The sequence below is a fragment of the Cebidichthys violaceus genome, unplaced genomic scaffold (genome assembly GCF_023349555.1).
Source record: "Cebidichthys violaceus isolate CVI_PGR_0920_01 unplaced genomic scaffold, fCebVio1.0.p SCAF_9, whole genome shotgun sequence".
Classification (NCBI taxonomy): Eukaryota; Metazoa; Chordata; class Actinopteri; order Perciformes; family Stichaeidae; genus Cebidichthys; species Cebidichthys violaceus.
Genome location: NW_027176975.1, coordinates 3,032,347 through 3,055,377, shown reverse-complemented (window position 1 = coordinate 3,055,377; position 23,031 = coordinate 3,032,347). Strand labels below are relative to the sequence as shown.

The 23,031-nt window shown below is 48.7% G+C and overlaps 1 protein-coding gene across 1 annotated transcript; it reads left to right on the top strand.

Annotated features, from left to right (window-relative positions):
• Nucleotides 1-304: 304 nt before the first annotated feature.
• On the top strand, nt 305-22,486 carry cltcl1 (clathrin, heavy chain-like 1). Its single transcript, XM_068704284.1, is given in 32 exon segments — nt 305-389; nt 6,651-6,858; nt 7,874-8,142; nt 8,436-8,597; nt 8,881-8,994; nt 9,090-9,263; nt 9,361-9,558; nt 10,161-10,361; nt 10,470-10,622; nt 10,838-10,960; nt 11,435-11,737; nt 11,845-12,025; nt 12,147-12,310; nt 12,437-12,562; nt 12,673-12,815; nt 12,912-13,146; nt 13,263-13,385; nt 14,030-14,175; nt 14,278-14,461; nt 14,567-14,759; nt 14,857-15,014; nt 15,124-15,246; nt 15,248-15,289; nt 16,444-16,719; nt 17,073-17,222; nt 17,301-17,432; nt 17,546-17,656; nt 18,180-18,350; nt 18,541-18,762; nt 19,004-19,030; nt 20,672-20,750; nt 20,910-22,486. Coding segments are annotated over 32 exon segments (5,058 nt in total). The 5' UTR covers nt 305-347; the 3' UTR covers nt 21,035-22,486.
• The last annotated feature ends 545 nt before the right edge of the window (nt 22,487-23,031 follow it).

The following is a 23,031-nucleotide window of genomic DNA, read 5'->3' as shown; positions in this document are numbered from 1 at the left end:
TGTATTTTTTGGGGGGAAACACCATGTATAGTCACATGGCTCGCCGAGGAGCTGGTTTACACGCCAGTAGTAGTTGAAGCGGACTAGTTTTCTGAGCGGAGGTGCGGAGTTTTCAAATCAGGACTGGCGTAATGGGGGCGGGGGGGGGGGGGCAACTGAATGGGAGCAGTCAGTGGATTCGTGTGATACCAACGCAGGCTACCCACCGCTGCCCATCGGATCCGACTTTTGGGGACGTTTTTTGGGGGCACTAACAGAGCAAGATCCCGTCCACTCCTCCTGCTGCTGTCCCCTTCCCCCTTTTCCTTCCTCGCGGACTCTTCGGAGAGAGAACCCCCCCTCCAGACATGGCTCAGATACTGCCGATACGATTTCAGGAACATCTGCAGGTAAGCAGAGACGAAAGAGAGAGAGGGGGGAAAAAAGCCTTATGAAAATTAATTTCAGCTCATTTCTTTTTTTTTTTTTTTTTTTTGCGCAGCATGTGCCGCGCGCGCACACACACACACACACACACACACACACACACACACACGTGTCGCATTTAAAGGGAATCTGAAATAGGGCTGCCGGGGTTGGTGCTCAATATAGCTACAGGCCTAGTTTTCTTCTGCCCGGCCAGATGATGACTTGTAAAAAAAAAAATGACCAGTACACAGCAGCAGCTCCAATGCGGACCGGCGCGTGCGTGCGTGCGTGTGTGTGCGTTGATACGCCGCAGTTACCCCCCCCTTTTCTTCCTTCCTTCCTTCCCCATTCAAGTGGAAAAACGCCGCTGTCTCTTTCAATCCGCTCCGGTGCAAACTGCGGCGTCTTGACAACCGAGCTCAGCTGTTGTCGGTAACATTGTAACCGTGAACCCCGGATGGCACTCGCGCTCGCGCTCGCGGCTCCGGCTGGCTACCATGTTGTTGTCATGTCCTGCAGCGACCGTGTTCGCGACTTTTTGTAACCTTCAAGCAACGGCAACAAACGCCGTCGACAAGAAGTGCGGAGAGGCGGAGGCATATTTATTCATTTACAACAGTTGAACAACTTTCGAAATCCGCATCACTCCGCTGTAAACACCTCGTTCGAGCAACGTGTCGATGCCGCAATAACCCTAACCCCATATGTGAAAATAAAGTGTCATATTACAGCGTCTATATCAGAATCATCGGCCATGCATACGTACACATGCGAGCAATGTGTCCCTCGCTCTCAACGTACACACACGCAGAAATAAAGAAAAACAAGGGCAACAAAGTAGAACAGAGGTATTGAACTATGTACACACACACACACACACACACACACACACACACACACACACACACATATATATATATATCTATATATATATCTATATATATATAGATATATATACACAAAGTGTAATGATGCAGAGTGCAAGGGTGCTTGAGTACATGTGGAATGATTGTAGGATACTTTCTGTACCTGAGGCAGGCGGAACATGTATAGATATATAGAACGTAGAATATGTAGGTGCCGGTTGTTGCACATGGGTTTGCGTGTGACGCCGTGTGACTGACGGGTGACGGTCAGTGGAGAGAAGTCTGTTCTGGTGTCTGGTGGTGTTTGGTTTTTTTTGTTTGTTTTTTTTTGGGCTCAGAGCGATTTTGATTTGGACGCGTCTCCATGCTCCACTTGTGTTTGTGTGTTTGCATGCCAGAGGAGCATCTTGTGCAGCTTTACAATGATCAGCATCAACATGACAAGAGTTGTAAAAAAAAAAGAAAAAAAAGAAAAGAAAAAAAAGCCCTGCAGTGGGAAAAACACACACACACACACACACACACACACACACACACACTTGCACAAAATGCCCCCCTGTTACAGTCTGTGGCAGAAAGGGGAAAACAAACAGCCACTTATTTTGGGTTTTCTGTGGAGGAACTATATCCACTATGCCCCCCCCCCCCTTCCTCCTTTAAACCTCTGGTTTGGTCTTTGATGATCGTCCCACAGCAGCAGCCCCCCCCCCCCCCACCACCACCAGTGCTCAGTGTCTTGCAGCCAGAGGAGAAAAGTTTTGTGACGCACCCCCCCTGTCTGTAGCCTGTTGTTATGGTAACAGCAGGCAGTGAAATGGCCTTTCACAAGAAAAGCCCCCCCCCCTCTCTCTCTCTGTGTGTGTTTCCCTTCCTCTGGCCGGTAGCCCCACTTTCGCCAGCCAAAGGTCCTTTATCCCCCCCCCCCAGTGCCGACCAGCAGAGCCTGCAGGCCACGGGGCTCCTCTGCTCCCCTCTCTGACGGGCCTGTTGTTGCTCTGCTGATGGAGGAGGGCAGCTCTCAGGAACCTGGCGATGTCTGGGTTGTGACGGCACATGCCTTTCCCTCACACATCTCCTAAGAGACCCCCCCCCCCCCCCCCCCCACACACACACACACACACACACACACACAGTGCCTCGAGACAGTGATAAGCAGCCTCCTGCTTCTACGTTCCACCTCTAGCATGAAATCCCAGCTCGGCCCCCCAGTCGTATCCCTCTGTGAATCTAGGTGGCTCCAGCAGAGTCAAAAAAAATGCTTGGAATTTGCGAACCCAGGACTTTGGGCCTCAAGTTGTTTAGCTTTCTTTTTTTCTCTCTCGGCCTGGTATTTACAGCTCAGCCTGGGCCGGTTGCTCAGGAGTGTAACACGGACTCGGGTTTTTCAAGATGAGGTACCGGCATGAGATCAAGAGCGACCCCCCCCCCTCGATACAGTCCTCTAACACGAGGAGATGCAATTGATTTTTCTCCGTCCAGTCATTAAACGCCGCGTGAAGCCTCTCCTCTGCCGTCGCTCTTTGTCTCCCTCGCTTGTGATTTGTGATGCGAGGTCCAGGCCGCGAGTCAAAGTTCACCGTCAGCTGACCCCAAAGGGACCGGGACCAGGGCCCTGTAGTGTGTGTGTGTGTGTGTGTGTGTGTGTGTGTGTGTGTGCGGAGCAGGAACGTAAGCTTACATCATGTCGCCGCCGCGGCCTCCAGATGATTGATTATGTCGGTGGTCGAGATAAGATAAGAATAGTCTGTTGGATCATGAAAGTGCCAAAGGGAGAGTCATTTGCAGCTGATGTGGCTCCGGTCTTATACGCACTAAAAAGCCTTGAACCTCGTCCCGTCTGGTCTGGGTGAGTCTAGGAGAGTCTTTTTTTTTTTTTTTACGGCATCCCGGTGCGTTGGCGCCGTATCCCGTGGCGTCCAGCGGATGTGATGGGGGCGGATATGGTAAGCGGGTCCTATTAAAGTCCGGGCAAATCGCATCAGGACGGGAAGCGGGATGACATGAGCGGCCCTTAACGGGACACATCTGCGACGGCTGGCGGAGGATGAGGGCGAGCGTCTGTTTTCTGTCACGCCAAACAATACGCACACTGTGTGTCTCTCTCTCTCTCTCTGCAATGTGAAATTAGTCACATGCTGTTAAAGCTGCAATAACTGGACCGTACCGGTTGTTTGTCAGATTATTTTCTAGATGATTCAACTCGTTGTTTTGTCTAAGAAATACGCATTATGAATATTTGGTTATTGTCATGAACAGTGACCCCCAAATATGATCTGTTTGAAGGACATACGTACGTCACAGTACGTCGTAGCACCAGCTAGCGAATTAAGACATTCTTTTTTTGGGCCACTTGAGGGCAGCAGAAACGAGCTGTGAACACAGTCACTGACATATTATGTCACAAGGTGCTCTTGTGGGTTCTTTTTGATTGTTTTGTGAGCAAAAAAAAGACAAAAGACAATTAGCTGAAGCAGCCAAACGATTATGATTGTGATCAAACTGCTACCGTGACCAGCGGCGGACGAGGACGGACGGCTGCTCGCCGAAAAAGAGCGGGAAACTTGAGCATTTCTGCCGATTTCGTGTTTTTTTGCGCTTATTCGCCGAACGTTTCGGTAAACGGTACGCTGGCGTTCATTTAAAAACAAAACAAAGAAAAAAACGCTGCATAGAGCAGCTGTGGGTTTGTCATTAGGAGCGACACCTTTCATATATATATATATATATATTTATATATATATATATATATATATATATATATTTATATATATAAATATATATATATATATATATTTATATATATATTCATTCGATCCAATGTTAGCAGAGAATATTGATTAGAGCAGCCGTACGGTTTTCCTTATTTATATTATAGGCTACACACACACACACACACACACACACACACACACACACACAAGCCTGTATCTACAGCTCGGGTAAGGAAGCTCCTCCCTTTTTAATTGCGCTTGCATAATAATCCCCCCCCCACTGTGAACCCAAAACCCCTTCAGCTGCTGATGCGACGTGTCAGTGCCTCGGCATCGCATCCACCCGGGTCTATGACTCACCAAAAATACCGTCAGCGCTGTGTCATCAGCTCAAGTCCTGCTGCTCTTGTTTACTGGGATGTGTCATTTTTATTTTTATTGTGTGTGTGATTGTCAATCTCAGCTGTTTGAGGGAAGAGGACTTCTAGGAGTCTGTGTATGTGTGTGTGTGTGTGTGTGTGTGTAGAGACGTTTTCCTAGAGGTAGCTTATGGAGCTGAAGTGTGATTTTTAGTCTGGAATGTTCTACTGAGAAGGAGTACGGAGGGAGGGAGGGAGGGAGGGAGGGGGGGGTTCTTCCGGTGAGTCAGTTGCCCCACCCTGAGCTGAAGATTGCCAAAGGCCTGTGTTACTGGAACAGACATCCCGTCCTCCTTCGTATCTCATAAGAGCTACATTCATCACACCCAGCCTCCCTTTCCTTTTAGGACCCCCCCCCCTTTCACTCCCGTCCTCCCCACTATCTTTATTGTGGTCCCCCTCCCCCTCCCGCTCCCCCTCCCCCTCCCCTCGCCCAGAGATAGTTCTGGCAGTCTCCAGGAGATGCAGCATATGGCTCCAGTCCTCCCTCAGGTCTTCTCCGTGGCCTTTTTCAAGAAGCCTTGAATCTCGTCGGTTCCCCCATAACTCCTCCAGAAACCAAGCTGTCCATCGAGTTGCAGCTAAGCGGTTGGTTTATGCGTACTAATTATTTAGGATGCACTTTCAAAAAGCTCAAAGACACTTCACAAAGGAGATGAAATGGTTTATATGCATTACAGGAGTAGGACAGCAGACTTGAAAAGGTGTGTTTTTTAAGTAAAACAACTATTACTGAAGTAGGACTAAGTGAAAAACGCCCCGTCACAGTTTAACAGAGAGCAAGAAGAAGTCTTTAAATAGTTCATTGTGTTAATCCAATGGTTCAAAATCCAAAATGTATTTCATTTACATTAGAAGCAGCAATTCTAAAAGCTTCTAAAGATGCTGTTTATGCTTGAGAAACAACTTAAGCGATCAACGAAAATGTACATTTATTGCTTCAGTTTTCCGTCAATCGACTGATTGTTTTGCAGAAACCCCTTGTGTGTACCCGGTCCATGCATGCAGCAGAAGTTTGCGGAACAATAAGACGACGATATTGTTCCGCCGCGGCGTGCTTCGGTTAAGCGTTTCAGACGCGATGGTGTGATTATGCAACCAGTGTAATTTAAAAAAAATGTAATTTCTCGGACATGAATAATGTAGAAAAGAGCTTCTTTCATCGTGACCCCTCTGTCTGAGACACACACACACACACACACACACACACACACACACACACACACACACACTGATGATGATGACATCCTTCCTGCTGCATCCTTCCTGTTATGCAGATGACATGCTTTAAATGGCTCAGCGGTCGGGGATCCGTGTCCGTCCTGCTCCAACCTGCCAACTGAGAGAGATAGTACAGTCCTTGTGATGGGCGTAAAGGATTCCTTTCCGCTCGCCTCAGACTGCATAATGGAGAGAGAGAGAGCGAGAGAGAGAGGGAGAGAGAGAGAGAGAGAGAGAGAGAGAGAGAGAGAGAGAGAATGTTTTCGGTCACAATGATTCCTCTGTTCGGCGGCCGTTGACCAAAGGTGGAGCCTTTTTTTTTTTTCTTCTTTTTTTTTCTACGTCCGTTAGTTCTGCTGAGATTTGACGCAGCAGAAACTCTGACGTCAGCGTCTGAGGCCTTGTTGTCACACCTGGGGGCTTCTCCTCGTTAGGAAAGTAAATATGCCGAATTAGCATCCTGGGATTTGCTGACGGTGCTTTATTTAAAAACAGATTCTATCTATCAGGATCTCTATTCCCTGACTTTCTGTAACGTAGTTCCTAGATGACGATCCAGCCCGTGATTGAACCTCCTCGCAGCCGGTCGGCTCACGCGACGACTCGGGCTTTTTGCTGAAATAAAGCGACGCCCCGCTTTTGAATCGGGAACGTGACGACGGTTCACGATAGGAAGAAAAGAAACACAAAACACCAGACGTAAGCTCTCAACATACCTCAGTAACTTCAGCAGATTACTAGCGGCTGTTATAAGAGTGAGAGTGAGAACGCTTGTTCCCACCAGACCCCCCCCCCCCCCCCTGTCTGCAAAAATAGCACTTTAAGAATGTCCCTGGAAAAACTGGAGGCGGGACTTCTTCAGGGGTCTGTTGAGTTGGGACGTTCCACTAATAGCTGAGTTTTTACTTTTAGCCCAAATAAGGGTAAACTATTGGACGAATAACCTCTCAGAATGTACATTCATCCTGCTGACCGCTACATTCCAACGTGTAATAAAGCTGGTGTCACGGTTCTTTTATTTCCAGTTGCAGAACATGGGCGTGAACCCCGCCAACATCGGGTTCAGCTATCTGACCATGGAGTCGGACAAGTTCATCTGCATCAGGGAGAAGGTGGGCGAGCAGAACCAGGTGGTGATCGTGGACATGTCCGACCCCACCAACCCGATCAGGAGGCCCATCTCCGCCGACAGCGCCATCATGAACCCGGCCAGCAAGGTCATCGCCCTGAAAGGTAAATCAGCCGGCCGGCGTTGTTAGCGGCGAGGTTGTTATTATTATTATTATTATTATTATTATTATTATTATTGCCGTCCACGTGGCGTTGGCGCCGTCCATCTCTCCCTAGTTCTCACAGATTTACCGGCATCTCCGTGCAATGACTGATGCTCTGTCGATGCTGTATATATATATATATATATATATATATATATATATATATATATGTACAGCGCGGTCCCTTTTTATTGCCCGGATGTACTAAATTTGTCGTGCCAAAAACGATTTTCTGCCACAGATTCTTGCCCCCGGAGCACAAAACACGAGCGCCGATCACGATGATTTGCCTGCAATGCTCCTCTGACACGTTTGCTTTTCTCTCCCTTGCTTTCTGTCCTCTCTCAGACGGTGAGTTGCTCTCCGTCTGTCTGCTCTGTCGTGGCGATACGGCCGTCTGTGCACCGTCATGGCCGTGTGTGTGTGTGTGTGTGTGTGTGTGTGTGTGTGTGTGTGTGTGCGTGTGCGTGCCGTTGGCGTTCACCTCGATCACTCATTTCCTCACCCGTTTGTTGTCGCTCCTCGTTTGTTTGTTATTATTGCGGCTCAGCGAGTTCAGTCAGTTTATCATGAGGACCTTCTTGATACATAATCGTCAGTAATGTGGATATATAATGACTTAAGTGGGTAAAAGCAACTGATAGCACAGCTGGAACAGTTTGGTATGTTCTGAAAATAACCAAATTCTTGTGTAAAGCAGCCTTCAAAACCAGGAAAAAAATACTTATTTTACGTTATTATGATATCTCAACTTCCTGGAGCCAGAGTTCAGTTGCACCCAGGAAGTTTCAGCCATGTTTCCTTTGGTTAGAAAAACTCAAATCTGACTTTTTCTGGGGTTTTTTTAAAAGGCTTTCATTGTCATTATTTCATTATTCATGCAAAACATTGTTTTTAATAAATGAAGATTAAAAAAAAAGGTTGAGTGCAGTCGGTCTCATGTCTTTTCTCCGTCACCTTTGCCTCCCCATCAGCCGCCAAGACGCTGCAGATCTTCAACATCGAGATGAAGAGCAAGGTGAAGGCGCACACCATGACGGAGGAGGTCATGTTCTGGAAGTGGATCTCGGTGAACACCGTGGCGCTGGTGACGGACACGGCCGTCTTTCACTGGAGCATGGAGGGGGACTCCCAGCCCGCCAAAGTGTTCGATCGGCACGCCAGTCTGGCCGGGTGTCAGATCATCAACTACAGAACCGACGAGCAGCAGAAGTGGCTGCTGCTGATAGGGATTTCTGCGCAGGTATGAAAACATGTTCACTACACATGGCTCTGTTCAAGCGCCGCGCTTTATGGTCTGTTTGACTCTAAATTGGAGCATAATGTACTAAATGAACATCATGCTGTATTGAAGAAGACTGTAAACTAGAGATTGAGACCATAAACTCATGTTTACAATGTTTACTGAGGGAATAAATCAAGAGAGAAGTAGAGTCATTTTAGACTAGACTTCTATACAACCAGAGGAGTCGCCCCCTGGTGGACACTAGAGAGAATGCAAGCTTACGTTGTTTTCGTCTCTTGTTGCCCCCGCAGCAAAACCGCGTGGTCGGGGCCATGCAGCTGTATTCCGTTGACAGGAAAGTGTCCCAGCCCATCGAGGGCCACGCCGCCGCCTTCGGGGAGTTCAAAGTGGAGGGAAATGCCAAACCCTCCACCCTCTTCTGTTTTGCCGTGCGCTCACAGGCCGGGGGAAAGGTGAGGCCCCCCCACCCCGGATTGCATGCAGACAAGGCATCTCCTGATGCTATCGCAGTGTATTTATTTAAGCCTCTGAACAAAGAGCGTGTGATGTGCAAACTAGCTGAGATCATAGGTAAAACAAGCTTTGTAGCGACGTGCCTCTCGCTCTCCAAAATAGCTCAACAAAGAGTGTACTAGTGTGCATTGTCTGCCCTCTTCGTGTTTACGTTTGCTGTGCTGTGGTTGGCCGCTCACCTACTGCGGTCACTTCTTTCTAACGTGGGCTTCCTTCTTCCAGTTGCACATCATTGAAGTCGGTCAGCCAGCTGCAGGAAACCAGCCATTTGCTAAGAAAGCGGTGGATGTGTTCTTCCCCCCAGAGGCCCAGACAGACTTTCCTGTAGCTATGCAGGTGAGGAAGGACCCCCCCCCCCGGTGATACTTCATCTGTGGTAAACAAAGGGGGCGACAGCTGATCAAATCTCTGTCTCTGATCGTTCTCCCCAGATTGGTAATAAGCACGGCGTCATATATTTGATCACGAAGTACGGTTACATTCACCTGTACGACCTGGAGTCCGGAGTGTGCATCTACATGAACCGCATCAGTGCAGAGACCATCTTTGTAACCGCCCCTCATGAAGCCACCTCGGGAATCATCGGGGTCAACAAGAAGGGACAGGTGAGAAACGGGCCAAACACAAATAACAGCTCTGCTCCTGATGTGTTTTTTTTTTATGAAAACCGATCCGAGGTGTTGATACGTGTTTTCTTCCCAGGTGTTGTCGGTGTGTGTCGAGGAGGAAAACATCGTCAACTATGCCACCAACGTCCTGCAGAACCCCGATCTGGCCTTGAGGATGGCTGTGAGGTCCAACCTGGCTGGGGCCGAGGAGATTTTTGCCAGGAAGTTCAACACTCTGTTTTCCCAGGGGAGTTACTCAGAGGCCGCAAAGGTCGCTGCGTCGGCACCCAAGGTACGCCCTCGTGTTTACCGCTGCGCCGTAGCGATCGCGCGTCCAAATATGTACCAGATGCGCCGGCAAAAAAGTCAGAAAAAGTGCTTGCGGCTGTACTTAAAGGGACAGCGTGGAGGATTTTTAGCGGCATCTAGTGGTGAGGTCGAAGGTTGCAACCAACCGAATGCCCTTTTTCGCTCGAGTCGCGTCGTGTGGGAGAACTGCCGTGGCCTTCGGGGAACGCTAAAAACAGCTGTTTGGTTTGTCCGCTCTGGGCTACTGTAGAAACGTGGCTGTGCAACACGGCGGACTCCGCGAAGAGGGGAGGGGTTAGACAAAAAAGGACAATTCGCTTTTAGATGCTTTAGAAACAGGAGGTCTTAAAAATCCATATTTGAGTAAATATTTTGCAGCCAAATCCAATTGTTATGAATAAATAAACATAGTTCTGAATACCACATTGCATTTCTGCCAATAGATTGGCCATAAATGCTGCACACCGGCCCTTTTAATGGGGATCAAGTTGTCGAGTATTTATCCGCTGATGGTTTAGAAACTGTACTGGTTACGCCCGCTGGGAGTCGGTGCTAAATAATCCCGGCCGTCCTTCCTCCGCTCAGGGCATCCTGCGGACGGCAGAGACCATCCGTAAGTTCCAGAGCGTCCCGGCCCAGCCGGGCCAGGCCTCGCCGCTGTTGCAGTACTTCGGTATTCTGCTGGACCAGGGCCAGCTCAACAAGTTTGAGTCTCTGGAGCTGTGCCGGCCCGTCCTGCAGCAGGGGCGCAAGCAGCTGCTGGAGAAATGGCTGAAGGAGGACAAGGTAGGACCGGGGGGATTAGAGCAATTTAACCTATAATCATCTAACTACTAACTATTGGTTACCGGGATTGTGTGTGTGTGTGTGTGTGTGTGTGTGTGTGTGTTGCAGCTGGAGTGCTCAGAGGAGCTGGGGGACCTGGTGAAGGCCTCGGACCCCACCCTGGCTCTTAGCGTGTACCTCAGAGCTAACGTCCCCAACAAGGTCATCCAGTGCTTCGCCGAGACCGGCCAGTTCCAGAAGATCGTGCTGTACGCCAAAAAGGTCAAAGCAGCTCAAAGGCCTTCACTCCTCCACTCCCTCACGCAAGGAAACCATATTTATTCGATGCACGTTTTAACTCGCAACACATGTGGAAAACGCGCCACGATTGAGTGGGAACATATTGCGGTCGAACGTTTACCGTAAAGTTTGTGTGTCGAGTGCAGGACGTTTGAGTGAATTCGTTTGTATCCGCTTCATCAACGGCGCTTTTGTAGGTGGGCTACGCCCCGGACTGGGTGTTTCTGCTGAGGAATGTGATGCGCGTCAACCCAGACCAGGGACTGCAGTTCGCCCAGATGCTGGTCCAGGACGAAGAGCCGCTGGCCAACATCAACCAGGTAACGCCCGCACGGAACACCGACGCAGAGATATGCGATGATGTCTGCGCATTCACTCCCCTGCACGCAAACACACACACACACACACACACACACACACACACACACAAAGTGCCCAGTGTGGGAGCCTCCGTCTGTGTTATTCCAGATGTGCCAGCGATGGCAGGAATCCACTGAGTCAGTGAATCCCCCAACCTTTTATTAAAAGCCACATCACCGCTCTGCTCAGTCCACATGCTCCAACCGGAGGACTTGATGCTCCTTAAAGAGTCACCGCCCATTTCTCACACATGTCGCCAAATAAGAAGAGCTGAAACATCTGGCCACCGGGGGCCTGTGGTCCTTAATGGCGTGCGACTCTAATCTCTCCTCTCATCATGGTTCACAGATGGTAGGAATTTAAAAAATCTTAGCCTTTCCACTTGTTCATTCCTCCCCCCCCCCCCCCCCCCTCCCTCTCTTGCCCTTTGGTAGATCGTCGACGTGTTCATGGAGGGCAACCTAATCCAGCAGTGCACCTCCTTCCTGCTGGATGCTCTGAAGAACAACCGCCCGGCCGAGGGACACCTGCAGACCCGTCTGCTTGAGATGAACCTCATGCAAGCGCCCCAGGTAGCAGACGCGATCCTGGGCAACCAGATGTTCACCCACTATGACCGCGCCCACGTTGCCCAGCTGTGCGAGAAGGCGGGGCTGCTGCAGAGAGCGCTGGAGCACTACACGGACCAGTACGACATCAAGCGGGCCGTGGTGCACACGCACCTGCTCAACCCAGAGGTACGGCAATATACGGAAATACCTTTTGAGCCCCTCCTCCCTTCTTGCCCCGCCGTCTCTCACTTTTTTTTTCCCCTTTTTCTGACTCCTCCTCCTCCTCCTTTCAGTGGCTGGTGAACTTCTTCGGCTCGTTATCGGTGGAGGACTCCCTGGAGTGTCTGAGGGCCATGTTGTCGGCCAACATCAGGCAGAACCTGCAGCTGTGCGTCCAGGTGGCGTCCAAGTATCACGAGCAGCTGGGGACTCAGTCGTTGGTGGAGCTCTTCGAGTCCTTCAAGAGCTACGAGGGTAGGTGTCACCCGTAGAGTTGTGGGGGGGGTTTAAAGGTTAAATTTAGGCTTTTACGTTAGCATAGATTGAGCTGACTTTTTGTGCTGTTTTCTCCCCCCCTCCCCATCTCTATTCAAAGGCTTGTTTTACTTCCTCGGGTCGATTGTGAATTTCAGCCAGGAGCCCGACGTCCACTTCAAGTACATCCAGGCCGCCTGCAAAACAGGCCAGATCAAGGAAGTGGAGCGGATTTGCAGGGAGAGCAACTGTTACGACCCGGAGAGGGTGAAGAACTTCCTCAAGGTAAAAACAAAAAAACCAGTGATCCCCAGTGTAAACCGTTTGGATCATTCAGCAGCAATTTCTTTGTGAGATGTTAATCGGTTCAATCTCACCTTCCCTCCTTCCTTCCTTCCTTCCCGTTCGTAGGAGGCCAAGCTAACGGACCAGCTTCCTCTCATCATCGTGTGCGATCGCTTCGACTTCGTCCACGACCTGGTGCTCTACCTCTACCGCAACAACCTGCAGAAATACATTGAAATCTACGTACAGAAAGTAGGACTCGAGGCTTCACGCATGTCTGGTTACCGCTTATAGCCTTACATGGGCTGCGTGCTGAAATCTTCTTTTTTTTTTTTTCTCGCTTTGCCGCGCACGCGTTCCAGGTGAACCCAAGTCGTCTGCCGGTGGTGATCGGCGGTCTGTTGGACGTGGACTGCGCCGAGGACGTCATCAAGAACCTGATCATGGTGGTCCGGGGGCAGTTCTCCACCGACGAGCTGGTGGAGGAGGTGGAGAAGAGGAACAGGTGAGGCCGAGAGATAAGCGGCCCACGTGTGTCTCGCTAGATGCTGGTTGATAATTGTGCGTCACACTTTTTCGTGTTTCCCCATCATCGCCTCAGGTTGAAGCTGCTGCTGTCGTGGCTGGAGTCCCGTATCCACGACGGGTGCGAGGAGCCGGCCACCCACAACGCCCTGGCCAAGATCTACATCGACAGCAACAACACGCCCGAGCGCTTCCTGAAGGAGAACCCGTTCTACGACAGCGCCGTGGTCGGGAAGTACTGCGAGAAGAGGGACCCCCACCTGGCCTGCGTGGCCTACGAGAGAGGGCAGTGCGACCTGGATCTCATCAAAGTGCGTTTATATATATATATATATATATATATATCGCGTCGTAGACGACGTTTGCGTTGGCGGGAGGAGGATTTCATCGCGTTCTTTCTTTCCGTTTTTTTTTTTCTTCTTCTCAGGTGTGCAACGAAAACTCTTTGTTCAAGAGCGAGGCTCGCTATCTGGTGCGACGGAAAGACGCAGAGCTCTGGGCGAACGTGTTGGAAGAGAACAACCCCTTCAGGAGACAACTCATCGACCAGGTTAGCTGTCTCCAAGAAACGTGCTAAATCTGTACCGAGTAGAGACCAGATCTGTACGTCTGGTGACCGCTTTATACCAAATGTACCTGTTAATTGTACTACTGTACAGGGTATGAAAATAAAGTTTTATATATATATATCATATATATATATATCATATGAAGTCGTACTTATTCATACAAAAGATAAATACAGAATGAACATTTTTTAAATAAGCAGAATCATTTTTTTTTTCACATAAAATGTAATAATTCAAATACAATAAGATATAAAATCATCATATCGGTTTTATTAAGTATTTAGCACCTTGCCTGTGTGTGTGTGTGTGTGTGTGTGTGTGTGTGTGTGTGTGTGTGTGTGTTTGTTGTTTTTTATTTACTACCAGTCAAAATTATATCATAATCACAATATTAACTGGATCATTGTATTTGCAGAAAAACTTAAACAGAACTTTAAATATTGAGGAAAAAGTAAAACTTTCAAGAGTAAAATTAATATTTTAGAAACGTTATATATTAAGCTCCCTTTACTGTTTGGGAACATATACGTTTTTGTTTTTTTACGTTGATGTCCAACACTTCAGTGTAGATTTTATTTTATTTTATTTTTCCCGATCTTTCCTGTTGTGTTCCGTCTGGCCTCAGGTGGTGCAGACGGCGCTGTCAGAGACCCAGGATCCAGAGGAGGTGTCCGTCACGGTCAAGGCCTTCATGACCGCGGACCTGCCCAACGAGCTGATCGAGCTGCTGGAGAAGATTGTGCTCGACAACTCTGTCTTCAGCGAGCACAGGTGCAGCACGGCGCTCCGTTGATCATTTAACCACAACTACGCTCCATCCTTTCTTCTTTAAATGATTCCCTCTGTCGCGGGTATTTTTTTTCCCCCCTCCAGAAACCTCCAGAACCTGCTCATTTTGACGGCCATCAAGGCCGACCGCACTCGCGTGATGGAGTACATCAACAGGCTGGACAACTACGACGCCCCGGACATCGCCAACATCGCCATCAGCAACGAGCTCTTCGAGGAAGCCTTCGCCATTTTCAAGAAGTTCGACGTCAACACCTCGGCCATACAGGTGAGGTCAAGACCATTTACAGTACTAATCGGAGCGCTGCTTTCCCGGTGTTTGTGTCTCACTGCGAGGGCCCCCGTTCTGTCCCCGCTCCCCTCCGTTCCCCAGGTACTGATAGAGCACATAGGGAACTTGGACCGCGCCTACGAGTTCGCGGAGCGCTGCAACGAGCCGGCGGTGTGGAGCCAGCTGGCCCGAGCTCAGCTGCAGAGGGACCTGGTCAAGGAGGCCATCGACTCGTACATCAAAGCCGTCGACCCCTCGGCGTACATGGAGGTGGTCAACGCGGCCAGCAAGAACGGTAAGCCTCGACTTTACTCTTATTTCTGAACCAGTAAGGTCTCGCTTTGATCCGGGGTGATCTTAAAGGTGTTTTTTTTGGGGGGGGGGTTTTGCAGATAACTGGGAAGACTTGGTCAAATTCCTCCAGATGGCTCGAAAGAAAGCGAGAGAGTCGTACGTGGAGACGGAGCTGATCTTTGCTTTGGCTAAAACGAACCGTCTGGCCGAGCTGGAGGAGTTCGTCAGCGGGCCCAACAACGCTCACATACAGCAGGTGTGTGTGTGTGTGTGTGTGTGTGTGTGTGTGTGTGTGTGTGTGTGTCTGTGTGTTTTTTAAGAGGGCTGTGGCGGAGGGTGTCATTTCTTCCCTTGTCCCCCTCCAGGTGGGCGACAGGTGCTACGACGAGGGGATGCACGAGGCGGCCAAGCTCTTGTACAACAACGTGTCCAACTTCGCCCGCCTGGCGTCTACGCTGGTCCACCTCGGGGAGTACCAGGCGGCCGTAGGACAGCGCCCGCAAAGCCAACAGCACGCGGACGTGGAAGGAGGTTAGCGGGCGCATTAAAACACCTTTTTTTAGATGAATTAGTATCTGTATGCAGCATGATGTACTAAAAGAACATCATGTTATATTGAAGGAAAACTTGAAACTAGAGATTGAGACCATAAACTAAATCAAGTGAGGAGTAAGAGTCATTTTCTCATAGACTTCCATACAGTCAGACTGCACCCCCTGCTGGTCAGTTGAGAGAATGGCAGGTTTTAAGACGCTTCCATATTGGCTTCACTCGGCAGAACCGGAGGTTGGTTTGGGGTGAACTGGCTCTTTAAGGGTGGTATCGTGTCATATTGACCACGCATAGTATTTTTTACACATAAAAGTGAGTTTTCCTCTCAAGTTGTAAACATCGCCCATCATTGTGAACAAGCCACAGTAGCTCTGTGGCTCAAGGGGAGATGAAGAAGTTTTGAATGCTAGCAAACTAAGCAGCTGTTATCTGTCATCTATCCTCTCTCTCTCTCTGTCTCTCTCTCTCGCTCTCTCTGTCTCTCTTTCTCTCTCTCTCCTCTCTCTCTCCTCTGTCTCTCTCTCTCTTCTTTCTTTCTCTCTCTCTCTCTGTCTCTCTCTCTCTCTCTGTCTCTCTCTCTCGCTCCTCTCTGGTCTCTCTTTCTCTCTCTCTCCCTCCTCTCTCTCTCTCTCTGGTCTCTCTCTCTCTCTCTCTGTCCTCTCTCTCTCTCGCTCCTCCTCCCTCTCTCTCTCTCTCTCTCTCTCTCTCTCTGTCTCTCTTTCTCTCTCTCTCCCTCTCTCTCTCTCTGTCTCTCTCTCTCGCTCCCTCTCTCTCTCTCTCTCGCTCCCGTGCCTCTCTCTCTCTCTCTCTCTCTCTCTCTCTGTCTCTCTCTCTGTCTCTCTCGCTCTCTCTCTTTCTTTCTCTCTGTCTGTCTGTCTCTCTCTCTCTCTCTCTCTCTCTGTCTGTCTGTCTGTCCTGTCTCTCTCTCTCTCTCTCCCTCTGTCTCTCTCTGTCTCTCTCTCCCTCTCTCTCTCTCCCTCTCTCCCTCCCTCTCTCTCTCTCTTTCTCTCTCTCTCTCTCTTGCTCTCGCTCTCTCTCTCTCTCTGTGTCTCTCTTTCTCTCTCTCTCTCTTTCTCTCTCTCTCTCTCTCTCTCTCTCTCTGTGTCTCTCTCTCTCTCTCTCTCGGTCATCAGGTGTGTTTTGCGTGCGTGGACGGCGAGGAGTTTCGGCTGGCGCAGATCTGCGGCCTCCACATAGTGATCCACGCCGACGAGCTGGAGGACCTGATCAGCTACTATCAGGACCGCGGGTACTTCGAGGAGCTCATCGCCCTGCTGGAGGCGGCGCTGGGTCTGGAGCGGGCCCACATGGGCATGTTCACCGAGCTCGCCATCCTCTACTCAAAGTTCAAGCCTCAGAAGATGAGGGAGCACCTGGAGCTCTTCTGGTCCAGAGTCAACATCCCGAAGGTAGAGACTGTCTGTCTTTACACACTCATTTTGTTTCCATTGTCTTGCCATTGATGTAGTGGAAAATGATTACTGTGGCAATTATTTCTCTATGAAACCCTTCCCAGTATGATTTCAATTTTGGACAATCCCCCCCAAAAAGATGTGTGTGTGACCTCTGACCTGTTTACAATCCCTCCAGCACAAAGTCATTTGTTCTGCCTGATTCTGATTCAATGAAAGCAGTTCTCAAAAGTGTCTCCCGAAGACCATCTGGATCTGAGTCCAGGATCTTAAACCAAACAAAGGCGTGGGTGCCGGTCCCGAATGAGGGCCTCGGTGTGACGTTGTTCTTGGTTCTCTGTGTTCGCCAGGTCCTTCGTGCAGCAGAGCAGGCTCATTTGTGGGCGGAGCTGGTTTTCCTCTACGATAAATACGAGGAGTTCGACAACGCCGCCATCACGATGATGTCTCACGCCACGGATGCGTGGAAAGAAGGGCCGTTCAAGGACGTCATTGCGAAGGTGAACGAGTGTTCGTGACCGATCCTTTCTTTAAGCGTCTTTCGTGATCTTTTTATATGGATCGTTATTTCTCCTCAGGTCGCCAACGTGGAGTTGTACTACAAATCTCTTTCCTTTTACCTGGAATACAAACCGCTGTTACTGAACGACCTGCTGACCATCCTGTCCCCGCGGCTGGACCACAGCCGAGCCGTCGCCTTCTTCAGCAAGGTAAACCCGGCAGGCGAGGTCCAACCAAAAGCGTTTCTCTTGAACATTCAGCATGCGGTGGCACACACAGGGAGGGGTTTGACGCGATCGCCGGTTGTTTTTTGCTCAACCAGATGAACCAGCTGGAGGTGGTGAAGCCTTACCTGAGGTCCGTCCAGAATCACAACAACCTGTCGGTCAACGAAGCCCTCAACAACCTGCTGACGGAGGAGGAAGACTACCAGGTCTCTCAGCCGCGTCTATGTAGCATTATATCTAGTGTCCACCAGGGGGCGACTCCTCTGGTTGTATAGAAGTCTAGTCTAAAATGACTCTACTTCTCTCTTGATTTATTCCCTCAGTAAACATTGTAAACATGAGTTTATGGTCTCAATCTCTAGTTTACAGTCTTCTTCAATACAGCATGATGTTCATTTAGTACATTATGCTCCATTTAGAGTCAAACAGACCATAAAGCAGGGGATATGCTTTAGGTTACCTTGTGATTGACAGGTTGTTTCAATCTTCTAGACTTCTATACAATCAGACTTCCTCCACCAGAGGAGTCGCCCCCCCCTGCTGGCCGTTAGAAAGAATGCATGTTTAAGTCACTTCCGCATTAGCTTACACAGTCTATGAAATATACCCAGCTTCTGTCGCCACTAGGTGGCACTGCTGAGGTCCAGTTCCAAGAAACTTAACTGCTTCATCCATCCCTCTTCTTGTTGTTGTGTTGGTCCGTGACGTGACGCTGCGTGTCGTCCACAGGGCCTGAGAGCGTCCATCGATGCCTACGACAACTTCGACACCATCGGCCTGGCGCAGAGGTTGGAGAAACACGAGCTGATTGAGTTCCGGCGCATCGCCGCTTACCTTTACAAGGGCAACAACCGCTGGAGACAGAGCGTGGAGCTCTGCAAGAAGGACAACCTCTACAAGGTAGGACAAGAAAACAAACCCATCTTAGTGACAGTATTTGAGCCAAGCTCTCACGTTTACCTCTATGTGCCTGTAGATGGCGCCGTTTGTCTACAGTTAATGGAGATCCTCTTAACTACAAGGAGAGAAGAGAATTGTTTGGACGGGCTTTAATGCTGAATTAAATACGCTTTTCCCGCCTTTTTCCCAGGATGCCATGCTCTACGCCGCAGAGTCCAAGGACGCCGAGCTGGCGGAGACTCTGCTCCAGTGGTTCCTGGAGGAGGGCAGGAAGGAGTGCTTCGCCGCCTGCCTGTTCGCCTCCTACGACCTGCTGCACCCCGACGTGGTGCTGGAGCTGGCCTGGAGGCACAACATCATGGACTTTGCCATGCCGTACTTCATCCAGGTCATGAGAGAGTACCTGACGAAGGTGAGCGCTCCACCGGAGACTCGGTTTAAACGTTTAAAAGTTGTTTTTAATAACTGGATATTATTTTATTGAGGATTTTTACTGTGTTCTGAAGCTGGTTTAATTGTTAAATGTCCTGTAGCGACCTGTCCCGACAGGTGAGAGGTAGACAATAGTCTCCTGGAGGTAGTTAAAAACAGCTGTTCATAGTTCAGGCTCTCTTGAGTAATGCTAGTTAAGCATTTTTTGGCTTCTCTTCCAGGTTGATGAGTTTGCAGCGAAGGTGACGGTCTCTGGCCCTCTTCTTCTTCTTCTTTTTTTTCTGTGTCCTTGTCTGTGTTGTCGTTGTTGTTTTTTTTTTGTCGTTGTAACTCATCCCTGAGGTTTCTGACGCGGGAACCTTAAAGCATGGGCGACCCGCTCCGGCGGTCCGTGCAGGCTTTTGCTCCGCTTCAGCAGCGACACCACAAGTTCTTAACACGTTTTTAAAGTTTGTCGGCCATCGGAGGAGGTTTTTTTCTAAATTTCGTATTTGTAAGTTAGCCTCGTAGTGTCAATGGTTGAAACAAAAGCGTGTCCAGGAGGTAGAACCGCGGTCCAGAGAAGAAGTCTCGGGCCCCCGGATCGACCGCTGTGTGTTTTTTACGGCTGGAGCCAAAGCCTGCACTCCATACCGGTCCTTCAGGATCAGCGTGTCCTGACCTAACAGATCCCTCTCACCCTCTAACTCCTCCCTCCTGGGGCTTCTAGATATGAGACCGTTGACTGTGAATGGCTGGAAACGTAGCATCAGCATCTATATATATATAGGCATGAATAGCTTCTCCTCCACTTAATACACAATTTAATATTCCTTTAACCTGCAGTCCCGCTGTAGTTCTACTCTGAAAGGGTCATTTCACACAACCCCCCCCCCCCAGTGGTATCTATCCATGATGTAGTTTTAGGGTTATTTACTGACTTTTTTTAGCTCATGGGTGTGAGTCAGCTTTTTTTTAAAAGTGAACCTTTTTAGAAACTCAAACAGCTGTGAAGATCTTGTTCTGCATGATAATCCACAGATTTGATTGTCAACAGGTTTCATTGGAAACTATTCTGTCGACAATGATGCTCTTCTCTGTTTGTGACCCAGGGACTACAGATAATATAGACCGGCTTATAGCTAACTCTGGTACAGCTAAGAACATGTGCACTGTCCCTGTTCAATAAAATAAAATAAATAAAATAAGATAAATAAATAAAATAAATACAAAAAATTAAATTAATAAATAAATAAAAAATAAATAAAAAAATGTAATAAAATAATTACAATTTTTTTTAAATGTATTAATTTAAAAAAAACAATAAATAAAAAATTATAATAAAATAATAAAATAAAAAAATTCAATAATAAAATAAATAAAATTAAAAAAAAATTCAATAAAATAATTACAAAAAAAAAATGAATTAATAAATAAAAAAAACAAATAAAAAATTATAAAATAAATTAAATAAAAAAAAAAAAAATGTGTGCTTCGGGCAGCATAAATAAGATTTGACTCTACTTTATTGAATTGGGGTGACAGTAGGAGCAGTAGTCTCAGCATGGTTAGACACCACTAGGGGATGTTTTTGTGATGGGTGTGAATGGGCCCTTTGATTGTTGACTTAACATTTATATTTGAATCTGCGTTAGAAATTCGACGTGCATGGCATCTTCTCTCAGGTAACCCCCCCCCCCCCCCCCCCGCTGCACTGCAGAGTGCTGTGTGTAGTTCTGTCTCTCAGGAGTGGGTATCTATAAAGCCACAGAGTTAACCAGTCCCATTCTTTGGTAGTCTAGTTTTTAACCGAGCATTGGGAGGTTGGGAGGTTTCCGCAGGATGCCTACAGTCTACTCTGTGTGCGTGGATCCCCGTCTGATGCGCTCCCTTGTCTCTGTTGCCCTCAGGTGGACAAACTGGACGAGGCAGACAGCCAAAGGAAAACCGAAGAGGACGAAGTGACGGAGCCTCCGCCAATAGTGTTTGGTAGGTTTTCAGGCAGAGGGCGGACAGCCTAAGTCACGTCTCGGCACGAACAACAGTTACGTTTTTGGTGAAAGACTGAAATGAATGTAAATGTTCCATATTAGCATGTAACCCTGTGTGTGTGTGTGTGTGTGTGTGTGTGTGTGTGTGTGATATCAGGTCAGCAGCTGATGTTGCCCCCCTCCCCCGCTCCGGTGGCTCCCCAGCCGGCGTACCCCGGCTACGGCTACCCTGCCGCCCCTGCCGGCTTCCCGGCTCAGCCCGCTTACGGCTTCAACATGTAAGAGGCCCTGACCCCCCCCCCCCCCCCCCCCTTTATCGCACACACACACACACACACACACCTTGGACCTGAAACCACACTGGACCGTGCTGCTCCGGGTCGACACCTGAAACTCAACCAGGCCGTCATTCCCAATGCGACGCCACTGAAACTGCAATAGAAACCCTTCGCCTCTACTGTCTCCACGCGCACTCCGGAAGGACTGGAGGGCTGTTGGACCCCCCCCCACCCCCCCCCCCCCCCCCCTCTTTCCCACTTGGACGTTACAGCTGCATCACTGATCCACACAGCATGAAGTCACCTCTCAGCTCCTAGAGAATTTAACAGAAACCCAAGGACACCCGTAGTGACGCCAAGCCTCTCTGTCCTGCTGTTCCATGTAGACTTTATTAACCATAGAGCAGCTTTTTGTTATTTTTATTTTTTTCCCCCAGAGATTCAGCACTGACGAGGAAGAGACCTTGATACCGAGGAGTTGTAAAAGCACTGCTACGGCCTTACACACTTTTGAGGAGGGGGCAAAAAAAAAAAAAAGAAAAAAAAAAAAAAGACTCAAATGTTTAATTCCACAACTGTCTCATGATCTGATTGGAAAGACAGTTACTGTGCAATAGTTTTTGTTTGTCCTCTCACAACAGGTACAAAGTGTTTGCTGTACCAGTTAAGAACACTTGTTTATGAGGTTGCGGTACTGTCTGTGTATGTGTGTGCATGTGTGTGTGTGTGTGTGTGTGTGTGTGTGTGTGTGTGTGTGTGTGTGTGTGTGTGTGTGTGTGTGTGTGTGTAGCCTCTAAAAAGGCTTTGAAAGGACACGTCGCCAAAACCAAGAGACACTCAAATGAAATGTCCGTCCCCTCGCAGCCCGCAAAAAAAACCAACCTCTTTTTTCGCTGAGTCGGAGCGGTGGATCTCATCGGTCGACTTTTCTTTTTTTTTTTGGATCTGGAGTTTCAGGATGCTTGTGACAGAAAGAAAAGTGGTGAAATAATAACTATTATAATAATAACAATAATAAAAAAAAAATGCTGTAGTCTGTGCATGTGCCGCCAAACTATAATGCTGCAACCAAGGAGCACAATTTTCATGTTACACTCAAGTATATCAAGCATTACTGACGTTGAAACGCTCATAACAGGAAGCGGTGATGAAGCTCGAGGAGATGGAGACACATTAGCTCACATCCTGGTGCCAGTTGGTCCAAAAAACAACAACATATTGTACTGAAAACTGTATAATTTAAGATATATTGAAACACCTAACCTAATCAAAGGAGTCAAATATTATGGGATGTACTGTCTAGTGTGTGCGTGCGTGTGTGTGTGTGTGTGGTAGTCTTAAAAAAGCATAATGATTTTTTGTAAGAAAATGGAAAAAAAACTCAACAAAAAAAAAAAATCAACCCCCAAAACAGCTGGTTAATAAATGGCAAAGTTTTGAGGTGAGGCTGCAACAACCGGTGACAGTTCAGTTGATTTGTTTACTTCCTGTCGGTCCGCGCGTGATGCACTGATGATGATGATGATGATGATGATGATGATGAGCCCTAGGACCACCGCGTGCGTGGTCTGTGTCCAAGCGGAAAAGCGAAAGCCCGGTGCTGCGCATGTCGAGAGAGTAACGTACAGTTAACACACAGTGCTGTCGGTGCATTTCTTTCTACTTCATTCACGTCCGGGGAAATATGTGCACGCTCTCTGGGGCCTCTGTTGGTGTCTGTGTTTCTGGAGGGAGGTGTGCGCGTGCGTGCGTGCGTGCGTGTGTGTGTGTGTGTGTGTGCGTGGTTTGGACCGGGTTTCTCCCTGTTGCGCCCTTTTTCTCCTGGTAAACCCCGGACAGACAGTATTGTAACCGAGCTGCCAAGGCCTGATTGATGGTTCCTGAGTGTGTCAGGAGCCGCTGCCTCTTTGTTTGGAGAGGGCGTGGCTGGTATGTTTGGACCAATTACCGCCAGCTGTGTGTGTGTGTGTGTGTGTGTGTGTGTGTGTGTGTGTGTGTGTG